The sequence below is a fragment of the Ascaphus truei genome, chromosome 1 (assembly GCF_040206685.1).
Source record: "Ascaphus truei isolate aAscTru1 chromosome 1, aAscTru1.hap1, whole genome shotgun sequence".
Classification (NCBI taxonomy): Eukaryota; Metazoa; Chordata; class Amphibia; order Anura; family Ascaphidae; genus Ascaphus; species Ascaphus truei.
Window position 1 is genome coordinate 530,417,353 of NC_134483.1, and position 21,365 is coordinate 530,438,717.

The window sequence follows — 21,365 nt, forward strand, 5'->3', positions numbered from 1 at the left end:
GAGAGAGGGGGGCAGTGGGTGCAGCGAGAGAGAGAGGGGGCAGTGGGTGCAGCGAGAGAGAGAGGGGGGCAGTTGGTGCAGCGAGAGAGAGAGGGGGGCAGTGGGTGCAGCGAGAGAGAGAGAGGGGGGCAGTGGGTGCAGCGAGAGAGAGAGAGGGGGGCAGTGGGTGCAGCGAGAGAGAGAGGGGGCAGTGGGTGCAGCGAGAGAGAGGGGGGCAGTGGGTGCAGCGAGAGAGAGGGGGGCAGTGGGTGCAGCGAGAGAGAGGGGGCAGTGGGTGCAGCGAGAGAGAGGGGGCAGTGGGTGCAGCGAGAGAGAGGGGGCAGTGGGTGCAGAGAGAGAGAGGGGGGCAGTGGGTGCAGCGAGAGAGGGGGCAGTGGGTGCAGCGAGAGGGGGCAGTGGGTGCAGCGAGAGGGGGCAGTGGGTGCAGCGAGAGAGGGGGGCAGTGGGTGCAGCGAGAGAGAGGAGGCAGTGGGTGCAGTGAGAGAGAGGGGGGCAGTGGGTGCAGCGAGAGAGAGGGGGCAGTGGGTGCAGCGAGAGAGAGGGGGCAGTGGGTGCAGCGAGAGAGAGGGGGGCAGTGGGTGCAGCGAGAGAGAGGGGGGCAGTGGGTGCAGCGAGAGAGAGGGGGCAGTGGGTGCAGCGAGAGAGAGGGGGGCAGTGGGTGCAGCGAGAGAGAGGGGGGCAGTGGGTGCAGCGAGAGGGGGGCAGTGGGTGCAGCGAGAGAGAGGGGGGCAGTGGGTGCAGCGAGAGAGAGGGGGCAGTGGGTGCAGCGAGAGAGAGGGGGCAGTGGGTGCAGCGAGAGAGAGGGGGCAGTGGGTGCAGCATGAGAGAGAGAGACAGTGGGTACAGCATGAGAGAGAGAGACAGTGGGTACAGCATGAGAGAGAGAGGGGCAGTGGGTGCAGCGAGAGAGGGGGGCAGTGGGTGCAGCGAGAGAGAGGGGGCAGTGGGTGCAGCGAGAGAGGGGGGCAGTGGGAGCAGCGAGAGAGAGGGGGCAGTGGGTGCAGCGAGAGTGAGAGAGGGGCAGTGGGTGCAGCGAGAGTGAGAGAGGGGCAGTGGGTGCAGCGAGAGTGAGAGAGGGGCAGTGGGTGCAGCGAGAGTGAGAGAGGGGCAGTGGGTGCAGCGAGAGTGAGAGGGGCAGTGGGTGCAGCGAGAGTGAGGGGCAGTGGGTGCAGCGAGAGTGAGAGAGGGGCAGTGGGTGCAGCGAGAGTGAGAGAGGGGCAGTGGGTGCAGCGAGAGTGAGAGAGGGGCAGTGGGTGCAGCGAGAGTGAGAGAGGGGCAGTGGGTGCAGCGAGAGAGAGAGGGGCAGTGGGTGCAGCGAGAGAGAGAGGGGCAGTGGGTGCAGCGAGAGAGAGAGGGGCAGTGGGTGCAGCGAGAGAGAGAGGGGCAGTGGGTGCAGCGAGAGAGAGAGGGGCAGTGGGTGCAGCGAGAGAGAGAGGGGCAGTGGGTGCAGCGAGAGAGAGAGAGGGGCAGTGGGTGCAGCGAGAGAGAGGGGCAGTGGGTGCAGCGAGAGAGAGAGGGGCAGTGGGTGCAGCGAGAGAGAGAGGGGCAGTGGGTGCAGCGAGAGTGAGAGAGAGAGGGGCAGTGGGTGCAGCGAGAGAGAGGCAGTGGGTGCAGCGAGAGAGAGGCAGTGGGTGCAGCGAGAGAGAGGCAGTGGGTGCAGCGAGAGAGAGGCAGTGGGTGCAGCGAGAGAGAGGCAGTGGGTGCAGCGAGAGAGAGAGAGAGGGGCAGTGGGTGCAGCGAGAGAGAGAGAGGGGCAGTGGGTGCAGCGAGAGAGAGAGAGGGGCAGTGGGTGCAGCGAGAGAGAGAGAGGGGCAGTGGGTGCAGCGAGAGAGAGAGAGGGGCAGTGGGTGCAGCGAGAGAGAGAGGGGGGCAGTGGGTGCAGCGAGAGAGAGAGGGGGGCAGTGGGTGCAGCGAGAGAGAGAGGGGGGCAGTGGGTGCAGCGAGAGAGAGAGGGGGGCAGTGGGTGCAGCGAGAGAGAGAGGGGGGCAGTGGGTGCAGCGAGAGAGAGAGGGGGCAGTGGGTGCAGCGAGAGAGAGAGGGCAGTGGGTGCAGCGAGAGAGAGGGGGCAGTGGGTGCAGCGAGAGAGAGGGGGGCAGTGGGTGCAGCGAGAGAGAGGGGGCAGTGGGTGCAGCGAGAGAGAGGGGGCAGTGGGTGCAGAGAGAGAGAGGGGGGCAGTGGGAGCAGAGAGAGAGAGGGGGGCAGTGGGTGCAGAGAGAGAGGGGGGCAGTGGGTGCAGCGAGAGAGGGGGGCAGTGGGTGCAGCGAGAGAGGGGGGCAGTGGGTGCAGCGAGAGAGGGGGGCAGTGGGTGCAGCGAGAGAGGGGGGCAGTGGGTGCAGCGAGAGAGGGGGGCAGTGGGTGCAGCGAGAGAGGGGGGCAGTGGGTGCAGCGAGAGAGAGGGGGGCAGTGGGTGCAGCGAGAGAGAGGGGGCAGTGGGTGCAGCGAGAGAGAGGGGGCAGTGGGTGCAGCGAGAGAGAGGGGGGCAGTGGGTGCAGCGAGAGAGAGGGGGGCAGTGGGTGCAGCGAGAGAGAGGGGGGCAGTGGGTGCAGCGAGAGAGAGGGGGGCAGTGGGTGCAGCGAGAGAGAGGGGGCAGTGGGTGCAGCGAGAGAGGGGGGCAGTGGGTGCAGCGAGAGAGAGGGGGCAGTGGGTGCAGCGAGAGAGGGGGGCAGTGGGAGCAGCGAGAGAGAGGGGGCAGTGGGTGCAGCGAGAGAGAGGGGACAGTGGGTGCAGCATGAGAGAGAGAGACAGTGGGTGCAGCATGAGAGAGAGACAGTGGGTACAGCATGAGAGAGAGAGGGGCATTGGGTGCAGCGAGAGAGGGGGGCAGTGGGTGCAGCGAGAGGGAGAGACAGTGGGTACAGCATGAGAGAGAGAGGGGCATTGGGTGCAGCGAGAGAGAGGGGGGCAGTGGGTGCAGCGAGAGAGAGGGGGGCAGTGGGTGCAGCGAGAGAGGGGGGCAGTGGGAGCAGCGAGAGAGAGAGGGGGGCAGTGGGTGCAGCGAGAGAGGGGGGCAGTGGGAGCAGCGAGAGAGGGGCAGTGGGTGCAGCGAGAGAGGGGGGCAGTGGGAGCAGCGAGAGAGAGGGGGCAGTGGGTGCAGCGAGAGAGAGAGAGACAGTGGGTACAGCATGAGAGAGAGAGACAGTGGGTACAGCGAGAGAGGGGGGCAGTGGGTGCAGCGAGAGGGAGAGACAGTGGGTACAGCGAGAGAGGGGGGCAGTGGGTGCAGCGAGAGGGAGAGACAGTGGGTACAGCATGAGAGAGAGAGGGGCATTGGGTGCAGCGAGAGAGAGGGGGCATTGGGTGCAGCGAGAGAGAGAGAGGGGCATTGGGTGCAGCGAGAGAGGGGGGCAGTGGGTGCAGCGAGAGGGAGAGAAAGGCAGTGGGTATAAAATAGTGTATATCTCTTTATTTGAACGCCTATATGCAGAAGGCTGTTGCGTGTCCCTCTGTTGGAGGTGTCACTCCTGAAACCTTCCGCAGAAGCGCTGAAAATAAAGCCTTTCCTTTGAAAATACATATTTTGTGGGAAATCTCCACATTTCAGAAATGTGTTTATGACAATAACTATCTTAGAAGTGCTTTTTATTTATTGTGACGTTTGACCTATAAAAACCCTGCACGTCGGATCTGAGCCATAACAGCATGAAGTGAAACCCTCCGCCCCGGCCCTTCATGCTCTGATCTGGCAGCTCCTGCGACATGGAATTCCTGCGGAACATGACGTGCACATGGTAACATTAAAAGGCTCAGTAACACGCTATCAGTAACACGCGATCAGTAACACGCTATCAGCTGTCAGGCCCTTTATCCTGAGTAAACATGTACAAATAACCGAAACCCATCCTAATTACTCTCTGCATTTATACATGTCACCGTGCGTTAGGCTATCGTCAAAAGTGTGTGTGTGTGTGTGTGTGTGCGCGTGTGTGTGCGCGTGTGCAGAAGCGCAAAGTTAATGCATACCAGTACAATCGGTTAATATCTCAAACCATATTAGACGGTGTGAATTAACTGCATAGACTAACTCGGGGGCTCTCAACGCGTCTTCAAGCCCCCCATCTCCCTTCACCAACAGGTCAGATTTTAAGGATATCCCTGCTTCAGCACACGTGGCTCAATCAGAGGCAACACCCCCTGTGCTGAAGCAGGGACTCATTGAGCCACATGTGCTGAAGCAGGGACTCATTGAGCCACATGTGCTGAAGCAGGGACTGTGTATGAGTCCATATATTATAGCATTTGTGACTGAGATATATGTCAGTGGGCAGGATTGTTGCTTTAAGTGAGGAAAAAAAAGCAAAGTAAGAACAATTTGTACATAACCAATTCAGCTATAAATGTCATCCTTGTAATGTTGATTGCCTAGCTAAGGGTAATGGTCTTTGTTTCTTTGTATTTGCAGGTGAAACAGAAGGCCACGGTAAGACCCGGTATTTTTCCTACTCTCTGGGCGGTTTTTAGGCACTCCATGTAACTCCCTTTGGTGCCAGGGAACACACTGTCACTCATTGCTTTGCACACTGATTAACACATAGAAGGGACTTTGGAAGCTCGGCCTCACGCCGGACGTTACAGCGCACATCCCCTCAACCGTAGACTTCATGTTCTTCACTGAACCTTGGTTGCCGCTGAATCGTGTTCCTACAACCGCTGAGGAGCCCTCAGGTTTCTGTTAAAAAGATCAGATATATGGGGGGGTTGGAGGTTAGAGGACGGTGGAGCAGACCGTTTCCTGAGGGTTGGGGTCCCCATTACCCAATATCCTGGGGGCTCAGAGGCTCTTATAATAATAAGTTTTATTACATTTCAAGCCAATGATAACATGAGCCTGATCCTATGTCTCACCACCAGCTCGTGTGGCCAAACATGAGGGTGATTTTGATTCTACATTCCATGAGACATGGTGTTAATATGGACTGAGGCCCATATTTACTAAGTGGGGCTATTCCGTGAGATACCTTTTGGCGCTGGAAAACCACTTAAAACCCATTCAAATGAAAGAAGCATTGAGAGCAGGGCTGGGCAACTCCAGACTTCAAGGGCCACCAACGGATCAGGTTTTCAGGCTATCCCTCAGTCGTCGACTGAGCCACTGCTGAAGCAGGGATATCCTTAAAACCTGGCCTGTTGGTGGCCCTTGAGGACTGATTTAGAGCCTTGTGTTTTGGGCAATACTGCATTTGTTAACTCACTTCTACCCAAGGACTGCGGAAACCTCCAGAATGCAGTGATGGGACCAGATTTATAAACCGGTCTTAAGAATATCATCGCAAACAGAGAGAAAGCGGCACAAATAAATGGAAATAACCCGTGAGGAAAAGCAATGTGCAGTCTCGCTCTGAAGCATAAATTAAACAGTCTAATTCATTACATAATGTCTATAAAACAGCATTTGGGTCTTCCACTGGCAGGAGAGAACGTAATACAGGGGCGGCCAACCCCTGTCCACAAGGGCCACCAACAGGTCAGGTTTTCAGGATATCCCTGCTTCAGCACAGGTGGCTTGAGCAGTGGCTCAGTCTTATTGCACCACCTGTGCCAAAGCAGGGATATCCAGAAAACCTGACCTGTTGGTGGCCCTTGAGGACTGGCGTTGGCCGCCCCTGATGTAATGGTAAAATCTCCTCCAACACCAATGACCGCTTACTTAAAACACGGTAACCTGGAAGCCTGCATGGTAACAACCAAAGCACGAAAAAGCTAACAACCCATGTTGTGCGCTCAGAGAAAGCGCTGTAAATATTATAAGCACAATTAATGCTGAAACCAATATATATCAACAATAATGCAACAGATCTAATAATTGGCAAAACAATAATCTGAGAAACAGTAGGATACATGATGCTGGTGAATAGTTAATGGATGGGAATGAAAGGAATATTCACTTTGAGTAATTGCTGAACCAGCCTCTTGCTGCTTTGCATAGGGGTAATCCCCGAGCCCAAGAATGACGAAGGGAAGAAAGCCTAGAAGAAAGATTAAAGAAATGCCTCTGTGGTGAAGTATACTAGGTGATTTTATTGGATTTAAAATAGTGATTAAAATTCACTCGCACAGTGTGTTACATTGGTAAGCATGTAAGGAACACAGCAAAGCCGGCTCCTCAGTCCTAAACCTCCCCTGCAAATGCTCCTAATCACTGCTCAGTTACTTGATGCTTAAACGCCCTCCTCACAGCCTCCCGCGCGTTTCAGGGGATCTCCTGCAGTTAAATGCGGAAGTTCCGTGCATGATGACGTCAGCTGGGGGCGTGACCAGTATGGAGTTGGGTAACGGGATTCCTTCTCCTTTCCTGCAGTCTGGCGCAGCTAGCTTCGTCAGGGATGTAAGGTATCCAATAAAATCCCCTAATATGGTTCGCCATGGAGGCATTTCTTTTGCACTTTCTTCACTAGATGAAAAAAAAAAAAGACATGATTATTGAGTTAAACTTTGTTAAATTGTGGGTGAAATTTCTATCCTATAATAAAAAAAATGGAATTGGAGTCCCGTGGGGGAAGAAATAAGCGGTGCACTGCTGAAAAAGGAAGAAGGATAAGGCGGGATCGCTCAAAAACGTATAAAAATATTATTTATTAAGCCATTGGCAACATCATAAAAATGTATTGATGCACATATTGAATGGGAAAAAAATAAATAGTTTAAAAACCGTCAGCTTATACTGCAGCTTACTTAATATCGAAAGTAACAAAATAAGACACAATTTTGCTTTAAGAATAGTTATGTTCAAATCTTTATACAATGTTTTTTGGTTTGCTATTAGGTATTGTTCTTTTAAACCGTGTATGAGGCATGTTGATTCACTCTATTTTTTTTGTTTTTTTCTTCTATTTTTTGGAGAGTGATCAAGTAAGCGGGTGTTTGGAAATAAATGCCTAGATGTCTTCTCTTTAAGGCAGATAGTTATGTTAGTCTGATGCATTCCCGAGATTTGTATTGGATGTCTTATCTGACCACATGATAATGAAACTTTGCAGTGTATGGAGGAGTGTAGAAAGTTGGAAAACTTTAATGGGACGGGCTGGTAAGGTCATTGTGAGGCCTGGTGACGTCCGTGCGACGGCCTGGTGACGTCTGTGCGACGGCCAGGGGACGTTGTGTATGTGTACTGTATGTGCGTGTGTTTAAATGTTTATCACCTAGGGCAGCATTTAGATTGTGAACGAATTTAAAATAAGAATTCCTGTCTTCTTATGCAGGTGACCCCGGTTCGGAGGAGAGAAGAGGTGAGAACCCTTCTTTGTCATGTTCTCTGCCTAGTATCTTATAAGTTGTGCTTCTGCCGTTCATCTGCTTGTGTTGAAACAGTACACTTATGCATCGTATTAGGGTTATAGTTGAACCTACCTTTTATGTGAATCAAGGTTTGTGTTGTGTATAGGATGTCTTGAAGGAGTGGGTCTTTATAACTTCCGTGTATCTCAAGTCAAAGCCGTTCTTACAGGATAAGCAGTGTTTTTTTTATTCAATTTGCCTTATTAACTTCTACAAACCAGGTCTGATTTTGAAAAAAGTGAAAAGCAATGTGTGTTCGATATGGAAGTGCAAGCACTGATACATTGTGGATGAATGGAACACTCTAAGGAGCTGTTTTGGCCGGTCGGTGCAATCACAAGTTCATTGTACCGGTGACCGTCACTTGTGACAGAGTGGTTTGTTTCTGACGTTCCAGGTATCTGCTATAGCTCCAATCCAAATAGAGAAATTATCATTTATGCGAAGGGAAACGGCCTGGCTCTTGAGAGATCCAAAATTCCAGTCCTGGGTAACATGCTAATCTCAGTAGGAATTGGCTTGATTGTGATCCCATTTATGGCTTGGTTGGGAGGATGTCCATGCTGCTTCTCAGCCATTGGAGGTTGTCGGGTGTTGAAAAACGTTACTTCCCTGCACTGGTACCGTGACTGGAGGCCGCTCGCCCATTGCAGGGGGCGGGTGCAGGAAAAGCCACGGCGGCGACAGAACCTCTCGAGAAGCAGGGCTGTCAATCACCGCTCTGCTTTCCGAAGTCGCTACCCATAATGCATTGCGCTAAACTAGCCATTCTGAGCGTGATTTCATAAAGCAGAGCGGTGATTAACGGATCTGCTTCTAAAGAGGTTGAGCAGCGGTCGCGGGTCTCTTGAGAAGTTGTCCGCATTCCTCCATGCTTCCCAACTTTCCAACATTCCTCCATGCTTCCCAACTTTCCAATCTCCCTCCAGGAGAAACAAATGGCTGCCAAATCGCTGGCCAAATCGCTAACCAATAGAAAGACGCATCACCATGGTTGCAGCTTCCCACACTTTAAAAACCAGGCGGTAACACCGGTAACATTTTGTGGGCAGTGGGATCCACGGAGCTGAAAATAGCGCTGTTCAGCTTTGAAGGATCTCCTGATTCCAATCCTGAATAAAGGGGGCTAGTTAGGGGATATTGCTGCCGTAAAGTGTGCAGTCGGTAATGATTTGCTCAATTTACAGTGTGTTTTCCAGTGGATGAGCCTCATTTTCTCACAATCGTACATAAAACTGCAACTTGCATTTCAAAATCCCCTTCTATCTCTTCTCTACTGGCTATTCTGCTCCCAAAGACGGGGACGTCGTTCTTCCAAATATATTGCTATGTATCATAGATTGTCAAAAAGAAAGAGCAAGACCCTCCTAGTGTAGTATTTAAAATAAAGTGTATTCATAAAAAAAAGGTGATATGCGCACGTACAAGAAAATAAATGCAAACAGGCATGTAGGTATAAAAACCCACTGTGACGAGGGCTGTCCCACATCTGCTGCACAGAATCCCCTCTTTTCCTAAAGGGAAGTTTTTCAATATTGTCTAGCGGTGTTTGAATTGTTTACCATCACATGCGCACTCTCTTATATTGCACTGTTTATTTGTGACTTTCAAAGACGGAGTCATTCTTGGTTACTATATCATTTATACCAGCGGTGCACAAACTAGGGGGCATGCCCCCCAGGGGGGGCGGTAGAATGTCTAGGGGTTAGCATTGCCATGGCAACGCGGCATCAAATGACGCAATGGGGTCATGTGACACGACGCCACATGACCCGCGACGTCATTTGACGCCGAGCCATTGGGAGAGGGGGGCGCAAATGCTGCGGCTCCCAGGAAGGGGGCCGCAGCTCAAGAAGTTTGCACACCCCTGATTTATACAATATATAGTCTACTGTTTAGGTCTTCAAATGACCATTGTTTTTCACACGCCACACACCACACACCCACACACCCACACCACACACACCACACACACCACACACACACCACACACACACACCACACCCACACACCACACACACACCACACACACCACACACACACACCACACACCACACACACACACACACACACACACACACACACCACACACACACCACACACACCACACACACCACACACCCCACACCCCACACCCCACACACCACACACCACACACCACACACCACACACCACACACCACACACCACACACCACACACCACACACCACACACCACACACCACACACCACACACCACACACCACACACCACACACCACACACCACACACCACACACACCACACACCACACACCACACAATTGGCGCGCTTGGACATATTTTTGGTCTTATAATAGATTGTACAGTGCGTCCCTAAAAAAAACTGCACAGCACAACCTAAAATGTTCCTTAAACTACATCAATGAGGGATGACGCATACATTGCTGAATAAATGAGTATTGGGGAAAAAGTTTCTAGGCTAATTTGTTCTTACAGTACTCGGCACAGTATGTGTGATCCTCCATTTAGGATTTGGGTGGTGCTGTGTGATTCTTTTCTTCCATGAAATCACAAAAATATTAGAAGTAGTATTTGTATTAAGCAGAAGCTCTTCTGTGTGTTAAATCGGGGGTGCGCAAACTAAGGGGCACAAGATTTTCCGGGGGAGGTGGCGATTGCAGAGGCCCCGCGCTCTTACCCAAGGCATTGAAATGAAATGCCGGGCGATCACGTGAGGCCTCTGCAACTTCCCTTACCTTGTCTTCGGCAACGCGGCGTCAAATAACGCCACAGGGTTTTGTGACCTCTCGGTGTAATTTGACGCAGAAGACAAGGTTAAGGAGGCAGGGGCGCAGCGGGGAACGTTTGTGCACCCCCTGCGTTAAACTATAAGAGGAAATTAAATGGAAGTAACCAAACGGTAGTGAATATATTTAGAATGAAGTCCTTGTTTTTAGAAATGGGAGGGGAGCCCCTGTACACTACAGAACAAACGGGTCCATTTCATTCCCACAACGTCCGAATAGGATCGGTCGCCATCTCAGGCGGTGGGGTAACAGTGTCCCCAATTGCGAAACCACTTTCCTTTCTGCTTTTGCATGAGTTTAGATGTACAGGGGAAGGTAGTCAGGAGGCGGACACAGAGGACAGATGCCAGGTCCTTTCTATAGGGGGATGTTGCAGAAGGTTGATTACAGAAACAGTAGCCACCACGTCTCCACACTCATCCGTAATGCCCACAGGCCTGTTAGTGTAAAACGGTGAACAAGTACTGATGCATAAGGGCTCTCTTCCATACAACTGCCCACCAACATACCATCAAACAGGAACGTTTGGAGACAAGTACACAGCATAACTGTCTGGGTACAAGGTTTAATTCATGAGTCATAAAAATATGAAAACTGACATCACATAACACATCATAAGATCCCATGATGCCAACTAACGACACGAGGCAGATAAACCACCTGGAGAGTGGCACATGCAGTAGCAGAGCAGGTGATTTGAGGAGTTGGGAGATACGAGATTGACACATTATAATAGGATGCGCTGTATGACATTCTGCCTCTCAGGCGCTCCTTTTCCTCCTCTTGTTAAAATATAAAAATCTGCCTAGTTAAAGTTGGCGCCGGCTTCTCTAGCACAAAGCTATGTGGGAAACGTGCTTAACAGATCTCTTGCATTTAATACAGATGCAGTTAAAATATGTATATTTTTTTCAAGTCTCCAGGTGCGTGTTGCTATAACTTGCTTAACGACCCTCCCCCTCCCTGTATTTGGTTTTATCATGGAGGTCTTCTTTACGGTTAGCAGCGGCTTTGCATGGAATCCTTCTTGCATCAACTTGTCCGCTTCTGTTGGCTTTACTGCCGTTTATATAATTACTGGTTTAACTTCATTTCTGTCCACATTTATATATACATTTTACACGTAAATTTTTCTTTGGACTTTGCACTTTTTATTCTGGCCACACCTCCCAGTATGTAAAAACCACCCACCTTGTAACTTGCTACTGTAGCCGGCTCTGTATATAGTCACATTGATGACAGCACCAGTTTTTGTTTCAGTACAGTACAGAATTATTTGTATTTGCTTATTGATGTATGGGGGTAGCAATAGCAGAGCTGGCCTTAAAAGGTGTAAGCTGCAAGTGATGGTCAATGACAGACCTGTCCAGCTGGGAGACGGGAGCGATTCCATTTGGCCCGAACGTTGAAGATAAAATCAGGTAGGAGAGTAATTGGGGGACCTGGAGGAGAAATGCCTGTGTCTTCGTTCTCTGCGAGTGAGACACAGAAGTTATGGACACACTGAGGATTATGCACCAAGCTGGCGATATTTGGCCCGTAATTACGCGCAAGAATGTCCTCCATTTTCTCTGGAATGAACTGAGAAAGTTGCTAATAGCGGGGCCGGCATTTGACGCTCAACTTTTAGGCACACCGGCTAATGCCATCTCTATCCAGAGGAAAGAAACCGGAAGACGTGTACATTACAGATATAAAGATTGATGCCCCACATTATAGTATTGACCTGTATTTGCTCCCCGAATTATATGTATAACCACTACCCAAATCTCTTCATTGCTTTGACATAGCATCCTTCAAGCCAGTGTGTCATCATACAATGTATTGGTTACATTTAGCAAGTAAAAACTGAGCATTATTCTTAACCTTGGACTTGGACTTCCATACACATTAAATCAAACCAATAGACCATTGTAAAATGCCAAATATTTTTTTCTGTAAACCAAATGGGTTATTTTATTTGTACATCCAATTCTACTTTAGAGCATATCCGCTGGAGGGCCTCAATACCTCCTGCCTGCACCCTTTAGCACCCTGCTTTACTGCAGTAAAGTTGCACATATCCAGTGGACAGGGTCACATATTGGCTGTTGCTCAGTGATGCCTCCCTGACATAATGCTAAGATGGGCATCCTGAGGAGAGTTGACCCAACTTAAATATACAATTGGTGACCCCATCCTACCAGGTCTGCTCACTTTTCTTAGATCATTCTCTACTCGGATCTCATTTTCTGTGCAAGTTCAGCACTTAGATATTCACCATCACTGTGTTCAAGCAGCGGCCTGCTCCATTCACCCCACTTTTTTAGGAGTGGTCTGAATTAGGGGATATCTTTGGGTAGAGGTGTGGGAATCCCTACACGGGGAGACCTCTTGGTTGCACTGAAATGTAATCGCAGAAGAGGGCATTAGCCCTTAAACACGATGGCTAGTGAATATCTTCCTGACTCCAGGCCAGTGAATATCTTCCTGACTCCAAGCCAATGAGGATCCCAGAGGTTACAGCTATGATGTAAGAGATACAAAATGGGGGTTAAGTCTGAGGTGAGGATCTTCTGCTCTAGGGATTCTGCACCATGAGACCCCATGGCTCAAACAGTGTCCACTGCTGTGGGTTGTTCCTTTAGAAGCTTACTGCATGTAACAGTCAAAAATATGGGGCCCACTTAAGTGTGAAAATGAAAACAAAGTGATGGCAAACCCCATTATCCCATGTATTGTGCCAAAGTCTAATTATATTTGTGTCGTCTCGCACGTACTTGAGTTTCGAAACCTAAAAATACACACAGTGCTGCAGTAAGTGAGATCTGTTACCTTTTGTGCAGTGGCATGTCATCAAAGTTAAAAGATGCCAATTGCAATATACCGTGCAATATATCGTGCCTTTATGTTGCATTAGAAAACGCACACCATTTCCATATCTTTTGTTTGTTACCTTTTATACCGCTGCGCGGTTATTGTAATTGCGAGTGATGTTTGTTTTATGCTTATGCGCTATTGTTTCTCTCATTACAGATGAAACCCCTATTATAGCGGTAATGGTGGCCCTGTCCTCTCTGCTGGTCATTGTGTTCATCATCATAGTGCTGTACATGCTGAGGTAAGTGGGCGCGATCTTCTCCCTTTCCGTTGTCGCTGCCCTAACGGATCTCCAGTAAATCTTCTATAGCCGCTGTGCATCTTCGTTACATAGAAACATCAATAGAATAAAGAAAGTATGTTGTATAGGCCGCACTACCTAGTGTATTAAATACAATAGGGATATAAGTATGTGGTGGGTGCTGGAGAACAATGAAGAGACCCCTAGTCTCTCCTAAGGACACATAGAACACACAAAGTGTTCCCCGCACTCCAAATAAATACGAAAGGATCAATGATACTTGGAACTGCTGATATGTATTAATGCGCAAAAGTGAAGAACATGAATTGACAATGTGCCAAAACCCCCGCAAATCTGCATGCACCCGCCTTGACTTCATTTGCATTTGTTTTAACACTGGGAGGGTTTTGCTGTGAGGGAGTCGGGAAGCTCCGTAGTCCCACTAGTGACTATGGGAATGGATCTGTAGAAGGGATAAGTGACCCCGAAACGTTGCCCCCTGTGTCTCGCCGCACCCACTTTCTTCCCCGTTAGGGATTTTTTTTATCGTATCCCTCACTTTTTAGTGATATCATATTTCTCCCTTCCCTCACCATCCCTCCTGCTCCTGTACATGTGGGGGTCATGCTCCTTTAGTCTTTTCTAATAGGTTTTATGATATATATTATTTCATGCACCATTGTGGTAGCCCTTCTTACTACCCAAAGCATTTTTGAGTTCCCTTAATGTGCTAGCTTTCACCACCTCTGCTGAGAGGCTAATCCAGGGGCGGCCAACTGCAGTCCTCAAGGGCCACCACCAGGTCAGGTTTTACGGATATCCCTGCTTCAGCACAGTTGTTGACTGAGCCAACTGTGCTGAAGCAGGGATATCCTTAAAACCTGACCTGTTGGTTGGCCCTTGAGGACTGCAGTTGGCCACACCTGGGCTAATCCACGAATCCGCCACCCGTTCCACGAAGAAGTACTTAATCTCCCCTACTTAACATGCCCACCCTCCAGCTTCAGAGAATGACCTCTTGTTCTAGCGCTTCTCTCTCTCTGAAATATGCTTCACTCCTGCACTTTGTTGAACCCTATATTTAAAGAAGTTACCTGGGACTTGTTGGTGTGGCTTTCCACAGCTCCCACATTTGTGCAGCACCGTGCGATCTTAGTTATTGCTTTATTTTTTTAGTATTCATAGGTTTAATTATTTGCATGTAAATGTAATCTGTGTTTTGTCTATTGGGTTTAGTGAAAACAAAGAAAAACCTGGCGCCAAAAGTTCATTGGATAATCCTGTACTCCTCAGGGGATCAGCACACTTGCTTGACAGGCCATATAGGGGAAAAAACACAAACAGACACAGATCATAGTGCAACACTGTAGGGTTAAAACAGGTCTACACTAATACACACACTGCACATATAACATAGAGACTCCTAGTGACTATAAAAACTATTTATTAAATAAAAAGAACTATGCCATAAAATGGTTTGGACAAATGAGAACACCGCTGGTCATCCAGGTTGGAATCTTTTGTAGAGCAGGCGGGTGAACTCAAAAATAAGTTTCTAGATCGGAACTATCCCTTAGACGAACTAGAGAATACTATCTCTTTAGTTCAAGATATGGACAGGAACAAACTCCTGGAATATAAGGACAAAGGGGACAGCCAAGGGAAAAATAATATTTCCTTTATAACACAATATAACGCTATGGCCCCCAAAATAAGGAATATTTTTGCCAAACATTGGCCTATATTGTTACAGGATGCAACTTTGTCACAGATACTAACACCACAGCCATCTATTGTTTTTAAGAAAGCTGGTAACTTTAGGAACAAACTTGCACCTAGTTACCCTTGGCGCCAGGTTTTTCTTTGTTTTCACTTTCACTTTCTCTGTCAGTACTGACAGTATTACTAGGCAGCCTTTATATATATATATTTTGCAATTGTCACACTGGTGTTTTAGTCTTTAGAGCTTGTGCACATTTTTTCTTTTTCACGTCTATTGGGTTTAGCCAAACGGCTGTTGCTGGATTATGACGAATTGCAGCAAAAATTGCTGTTGTCCATCACTGGATTAATGCTCATTTATACTCAGTGGTTGTGTTGTGGCTGGAAAGTATCTTCAGAATAATTAATTCACTTCCTTTTTCTTTCTTAGGTTCAAGAAATATAAGCAGGCCGGGAGTCACTCCAATTCCTTCCGCTTGTCCAATGGCCGAGCTGATGACACAGGTGACGGGAGATTTTCCAAGGACATATAACCTTCGCAGGGCCGTAATGAATGACCTTGTACAGCATGCCAGGGGTCCTTGTAATGTACCAAATACGCGCTCGTTTTTCAGGGGTGGTGGGAATGACCATTTCCGGGCGCCAGTCGCATGTGGACACATGACGCAGAATGCCCGGCGCTACACAGGTTAATGAGCTGAAGCTGTATGCTGCATGTTCATGCGCTGCAGAGGGAGAAATCTTTCTGTTAGGGGCACGGACGCGGGGGGGGGGAGAAATGGCGCGTTTCCAAAACACGTTGCATTGAAAGCTAGAAAGTGAGCGCTGTTTTACACCTATTGTGTTCAATACACTACATGACAGCCTCATCCAGCAGTTCTAGACTCTCATGCTGCACTGTCGGGTTTCTGTGAGCAAGAACAGTGCAGATAAGTGTGCATGTGATGTAGAGCAGCGGTGTACAAACTGAGGTGCATGGAGGGGGGGGGGGGTGCGAGACTGACTGCGGGGGGCACAGGGTTTACAGAGGCCCTGCGCGCTTCCCGAAGGCACTTAAGTGCCTGGGAAGCGGCGAAGACCTCTGTAAACCTCACTTACCTTGGCTTCGGTGGCGGCTTAGATGTGTCGTCATGACGACATGATGCTGACGCCGGATCCAAGGTAAGGGGGGCACGCGCAGATAGTGGAACTGCTGGCAGGGGGCCGCAGGGAATAAAGTTTGCTGATGTAGAGAACTGGTTCCTTTTTCTGGACCAGCAGAATGCGGTATGCAGGCTATTTGTTGTATGGTTATTCCGAGTCCTCACCAGCCTTTTTGAAACCAGATATTTGTGAGGTTTCTACTTGCCAGAGGGAAGAGACAAGTGAGATATATTCATAACCTCGTGTCTGTAGGTACTTGTGCTGGTCCAATCGGTAGTCGGTGTTTAAAAAAAACAAAACAAAAAAAAAACAACGCAGCAGTACAGTGGCTAAATTCTACATTGATTTCCAACCTATTCTGACCATATTTTAGAAACGTTCATACAATATTTAGTCTTGGAAAACCGAAAGTAAGATTTAAAAGTAGTGTTACTCTGCACCTGCCCTTACTATCTCATTGCAACCACCGGGGGCAGATAAAACCATCACAGCCTACGAGACACGTATAGTGACCCAGCGTAAGGGAAAAAGTTTTTCTGTAGGATTGTCTGAATCTTCCCTTATAGGGAAGCCACTCCGCTGTTTGAAGCAGCGGCCCATCCTTTCATCATGTTAGAGGGGGAGCTCCACTCCAGTCCTCAAGCCCCTCCAACAGGTCAGGTTTTCAGGATATCCCAGCTTCAGCACAGGTGGCTCAATCAGGGACTCACTCCTTGACTGAGCCCACCAGTGCTGAAGCTTGAATATCCTGAAAACCTGACCTGTTGAGGGGGGCTTGAGGACTGCAGTTGAGCCCCCCCCTGGGTTAAGTCATTTGAGTTGGTAATCTCGACGCTCATGTGGGACCGAACCTGTGTTTCCACATTAAGCTGATCCGCTAAAAGCTATTGTAACCTAAATAAAAAATGAATGTGTTGCCAAGTCCAACATGGACCTCTGTGCTAGTGCATCCTATAATTATTATTAATTGAATAAATCAATTACTGCCGACGTAATTATCAGAACAACAGGGCGTAATCAACCACAGCAGGAGCAACAACAACCCCAGCATGCTGTATACCCCGGCACTTACACACTGCTGTATACCCCGGCACTTACACATTGCTGTATACCCCGGCACTTACACACTGCTGTGTACCCCGGCACTTACACACTGCTGTATACCCCGGCACTTACACATTGCTGTATACCCCGGCACTTACACACTGCTGTATACCCCGGCACTTACACACTGCTGTATACCCCGGCACTTACACACTGCTGTGTACCCCGGCACTTACACACTGCTGTGTACCCCGGCACTTACACACTGCTGTATACCCCGGCACTTACACACTGCTGTATACCCCGGCACTTACACACTGCTGTATACCCCGGCACTTACACATTGCTGTATACCCCGGCACTTACACACTGCTGTATACCCCGGCACTTACACACTGCTGTATACCCCGGCACTTACACACGGCTGTATACCCCGGCACTTACACATTGCTGTATACCCCGGCACTTACACACTGCTGTATACCCCGGCACTTACACACTGCTGTGTACCCTGGCACTTACACACTGCTGTATACCCCGGCACTTACACACTGCTGTATACCCCGGCACTTACACACGGCTGTATACCCCGGCACTTACACACTGCTGTATACCCCGGCACTTACACACTGCTGTATACCCCGGCACTTACACACTGCTGTATACCCCGGCACTTACACACTGCTGTATACCCCGGCACTTACACACTGCTGTGTACCCCGGCACTTACACACTGCTGTGTACCCCGGCACTTACACACTGCTGTATACCCCGGCACTTACACACTGCTGTATACCCCGGCACTTACACACTGCTGTGTACCCCGGCACTTACACACGGCTGTATACCCCGGCACTTACACATTGCTGTGTACCCCGGCACTTACACACTGCTGTATACCCCGGCACTTACACACTGCTGTATACCCCGGCACTTACACACTGCTGTATACCCCGGCACTTACACACTGCTGTATACCCCGGCACTTACACACTGCTGTATACCCCGGCACTTGCACACTGCTGTATACCCCGGCACTTACACACGGCTGTATACCCCGGCACTTACACACTGCTGTATACCCCGGCACTTACACACTGCTGTGTACCCTGGCACTTACACATTGCTGTATACCCCGGCACTTACACACTGCTGTATACCCCGGCACTTACACATTGCTGTATACCCCGGCACTTACACATTGCTGTATACCCCGGCACTTACACACTGCTGTATACCCCGGCACTTACACACGGCTGTATACCCCGGCACTTACACACGGCTGTATACCCCGGCACTTACACACTGCTGTATACCCCGGCACTTACACACGGCTGTATACCCCGGCACTTACACACTGCTGTATACCCCGGCACTTACACACTGCTGTGTACCCCGGCACTTACACACTGCTGTGTACCCCGGCACTTACACACTGCTGTATACCCCGGCACTTACACACTGCTGTATACCCCGGCACTTACACACTGCTGTATACCCCGGCACTTACACACTGCTGTGTACCCCGGCACTTACACACTGCTGTGTACCCTGTACCCCGGCACTTACACACTGCTGTGTACCCTGTACCCCGGCACTTACACATTGCTGTATACCCCGGCACTTACACACGGCTGTATACCCCGGCACTTACACACTGCTGTATACCCCGGCACTTACACACTGCTGTATACCCCGGCACTTACACACGGCTGTATACCCCGGCACTTACACACTGCTGTATACCCCGGCACTTACACACTGCTGTATACCCCGGCACTTACACACTGCTGTGTACCCTGTACCCCGGCACTTACACACTGCTGTATACCCCGGCACTTACACACTGCTGTATACCCCGGCACTTACACACTGCTGTGTACCCTGTACCCCGGCACTTACACACGGCTGTATACCCCGGCACTTACACACTGCTGTGTACCCCGGCACTTACACACTGCTGTGTACCCTGGCACTTACACACTGCTGTGTACCCCGGCACTTACACACTGCTGTGTACCCCGGCACTTACACACTGCTGTGTACCCCGGCACTTACACACTGCTGTATACCCCGGCACTTACACACTGCTGTATACCCCGGCACTTACACACTGCTGTATACCCCGGCACTTACACACGGCTGTATACCCCGGCACTTACACACGGCTGTATACCCCGGCACTTACACACTGCTGTATACCCCGGCACTTACACACGGCTGTATACCCCGGCACTTACACACTGCTGTATACCCCGGCACTTACACACTGCTGTATACCCCGGCACTTACACACTGCTGTATACCCCGGCACTTACACACTGCTGTATACCCCGGCACTTACACACTGCTGTATACCCCAGCACTTACACACTGCTGTATACCCCGGCACTTACACACTGCTGTGTACCCCGGCACTTACACACTGCTGTATACCCCGGCACTTACACACTGCTGTATACCCCGGCACTTACACACTGCTGTATACCCCGGCACTTACACACTGCTGTATACCCCGGCACTTACACACGGCTGTGTACCCCGGCACTTACACACTGCTGTGTACCCCGGCACTTACACACTGCTGTATACCCCGGCACTTACACACTGCTGTGTACCCCGGCACTTACACACTGCTGTATACCCCGGCACTTACACACTGCTGTATACCCCGGCACTTACACACTGCTGTATACCCCGGCACTTACACACTGCTGTATACCCCGGCACTTACACACTGCTGTATACCCTGGCACTTACACACTGCTGTATACCCCGGCACTTACACACTGCTGTGTACCCCGGCACTTACACACTGCTGTATACCCCGGCACTTACACACTGCTGTATACCCCGGCACTTACACACTGCTGTATACCCCGGCACTTACACACTGCTGTATACCCCGGCACTTACACACTGCTGTATACCCCGGCACTTACACACTGCTGTGTACCCCGGCACTTACACACTGCTGTGTACCCCGGCACTTACACACTGCTGTGTACCCCGGCACTTACACACTGCTGTATGCCCCGGCACTTACACACTGCTGTGTACCCCGGCACTTACACACTGCTGTATACCCCGGCACTTACACATTGCTGTATACCCCGGCACTTACACATTGCTGTATACCCCGGCACTTACACACTGCTGTATACCCCGGCACTTACACACTGCTGTATACCCCGGCACTTACACACTGCTGTATACCCCGGCACTTACACACTGCTGTATACCCCGGCACTTACACACGGCTGTGTACCCCGGCACTTACACACTGCTGTATACCCCGGCACTTACACACTGCTGTATACCCCGGCACTTACACACTGCTGTATACCCCGGCACTTACACACTGCTGTATACCCCGGCACTTACACACTGCTGTATACCCCGGCACTTACACATTGCTGTGTACCCCGGCACTTACACACTGCTGTGTACCCTGGCACTTACACACTGCTGTATACCCCGGCACTTACACACTGCTGTGTACCCTGGCACTTACACACTGCTGTTCATTATTCCTGTACATTACGGCTACGAACCTGCAGCAATGCTTCAAGTGTGGATCTAAAGTGTTATTTTAATGACAGATATTTGAACACACCTCTCCTGCCGTTGTAATATTACACCGTTTCCTTGGTCTATGTCACTGCTTTACACGCGTTATTTGTACGTTAAACGTTTGTGTCCCAGGAATCGGGTTGTGTTTTGCTTCCCTGACCTCGGTGATCGCTGCTGTTCCAAATGTCTAGTCGATTTGAAATAAACCCGTCTTGCTAACCTTGCAGAGCCTCAGAGTATGCCGCTGCTGGCGAGATCCCCCAGCACCAATCGGAAGTACCCGCCGCTGCCCGTGGACAAGCTGGAAGAGGAGATTAACCGGCGGATGGCTGATGACAACAAGATGTTCCGGGAAGAATTCAACGTGAGTGTTTGGATGCAGGAAGTGGATGGTGTGTACGGGCGCACATGTAACCTTGCGCTGGCGTTTCTGATGCCGAGAGGCCGGTAACACGCGGCCGCCCCGGACAGCCGTGAACGTGTAAATATAGTGTTATCCTATTCCCTTTGATGTTAGCCTTTATGTCCTGGTGATATTCTAGTCCAGTTCTGGTTCAATACGTGTCCTTTTTGTTTAACACTGGGAAAATTTGGGACTAAATGGTAATCTCACGGTAACATATGGAGTAAGTTTGGCTGTGCTGAATCGGGGGGAGGATTGGACACTACTCCAACCAACGAAAGGACATTCACCAGTAATTGTGTCGCACCGTAAACGGATATTG

The 21,365-nt window shown here is 50.1% G+C and overlaps 1 protein-coding gene across 5 annotated transcripts in view; it reads left to right on the top strand.

The window, feature by feature from the left end:
* PTPRA (protein tyrosine phosphatase receptor type A) overlaps positions 1-21,365 on the top strand; it is a 208,324-nt gene that overhangs the window by 133,882 nt on the left and 53,077 nt on the right. For 3 of the 5 annotated variants that reach the window (XM_075572537.1, XM_075572555.1, XM_075572546.1), the window contains 5 exons: positions 4,400-4,417; positions 7,197-7,223; positions 13,074-13,158; positions 15,311-15,384; positions 20,868-21,004. In XM_075572537.1, the coding sequence (XP_075428652.1) occupies positions 4,400-4,417; positions 7,197-7,223; positions 13,074-13,158; positions 15,311-15,384; positions 20,868-21,004 (341 nt within the window). Of the gene's footprint in view, positions 1-4,399; positions 4,418-7,196; positions 7,224-13,068; positions 13,159-15,310; positions 15,385-20,867; positions 21,005-21,365 lie in introns of those variants that run through there. The other 2 variants (XM_075572565.1, XM_075572575.1) reach the window with 2 other exon arrangements.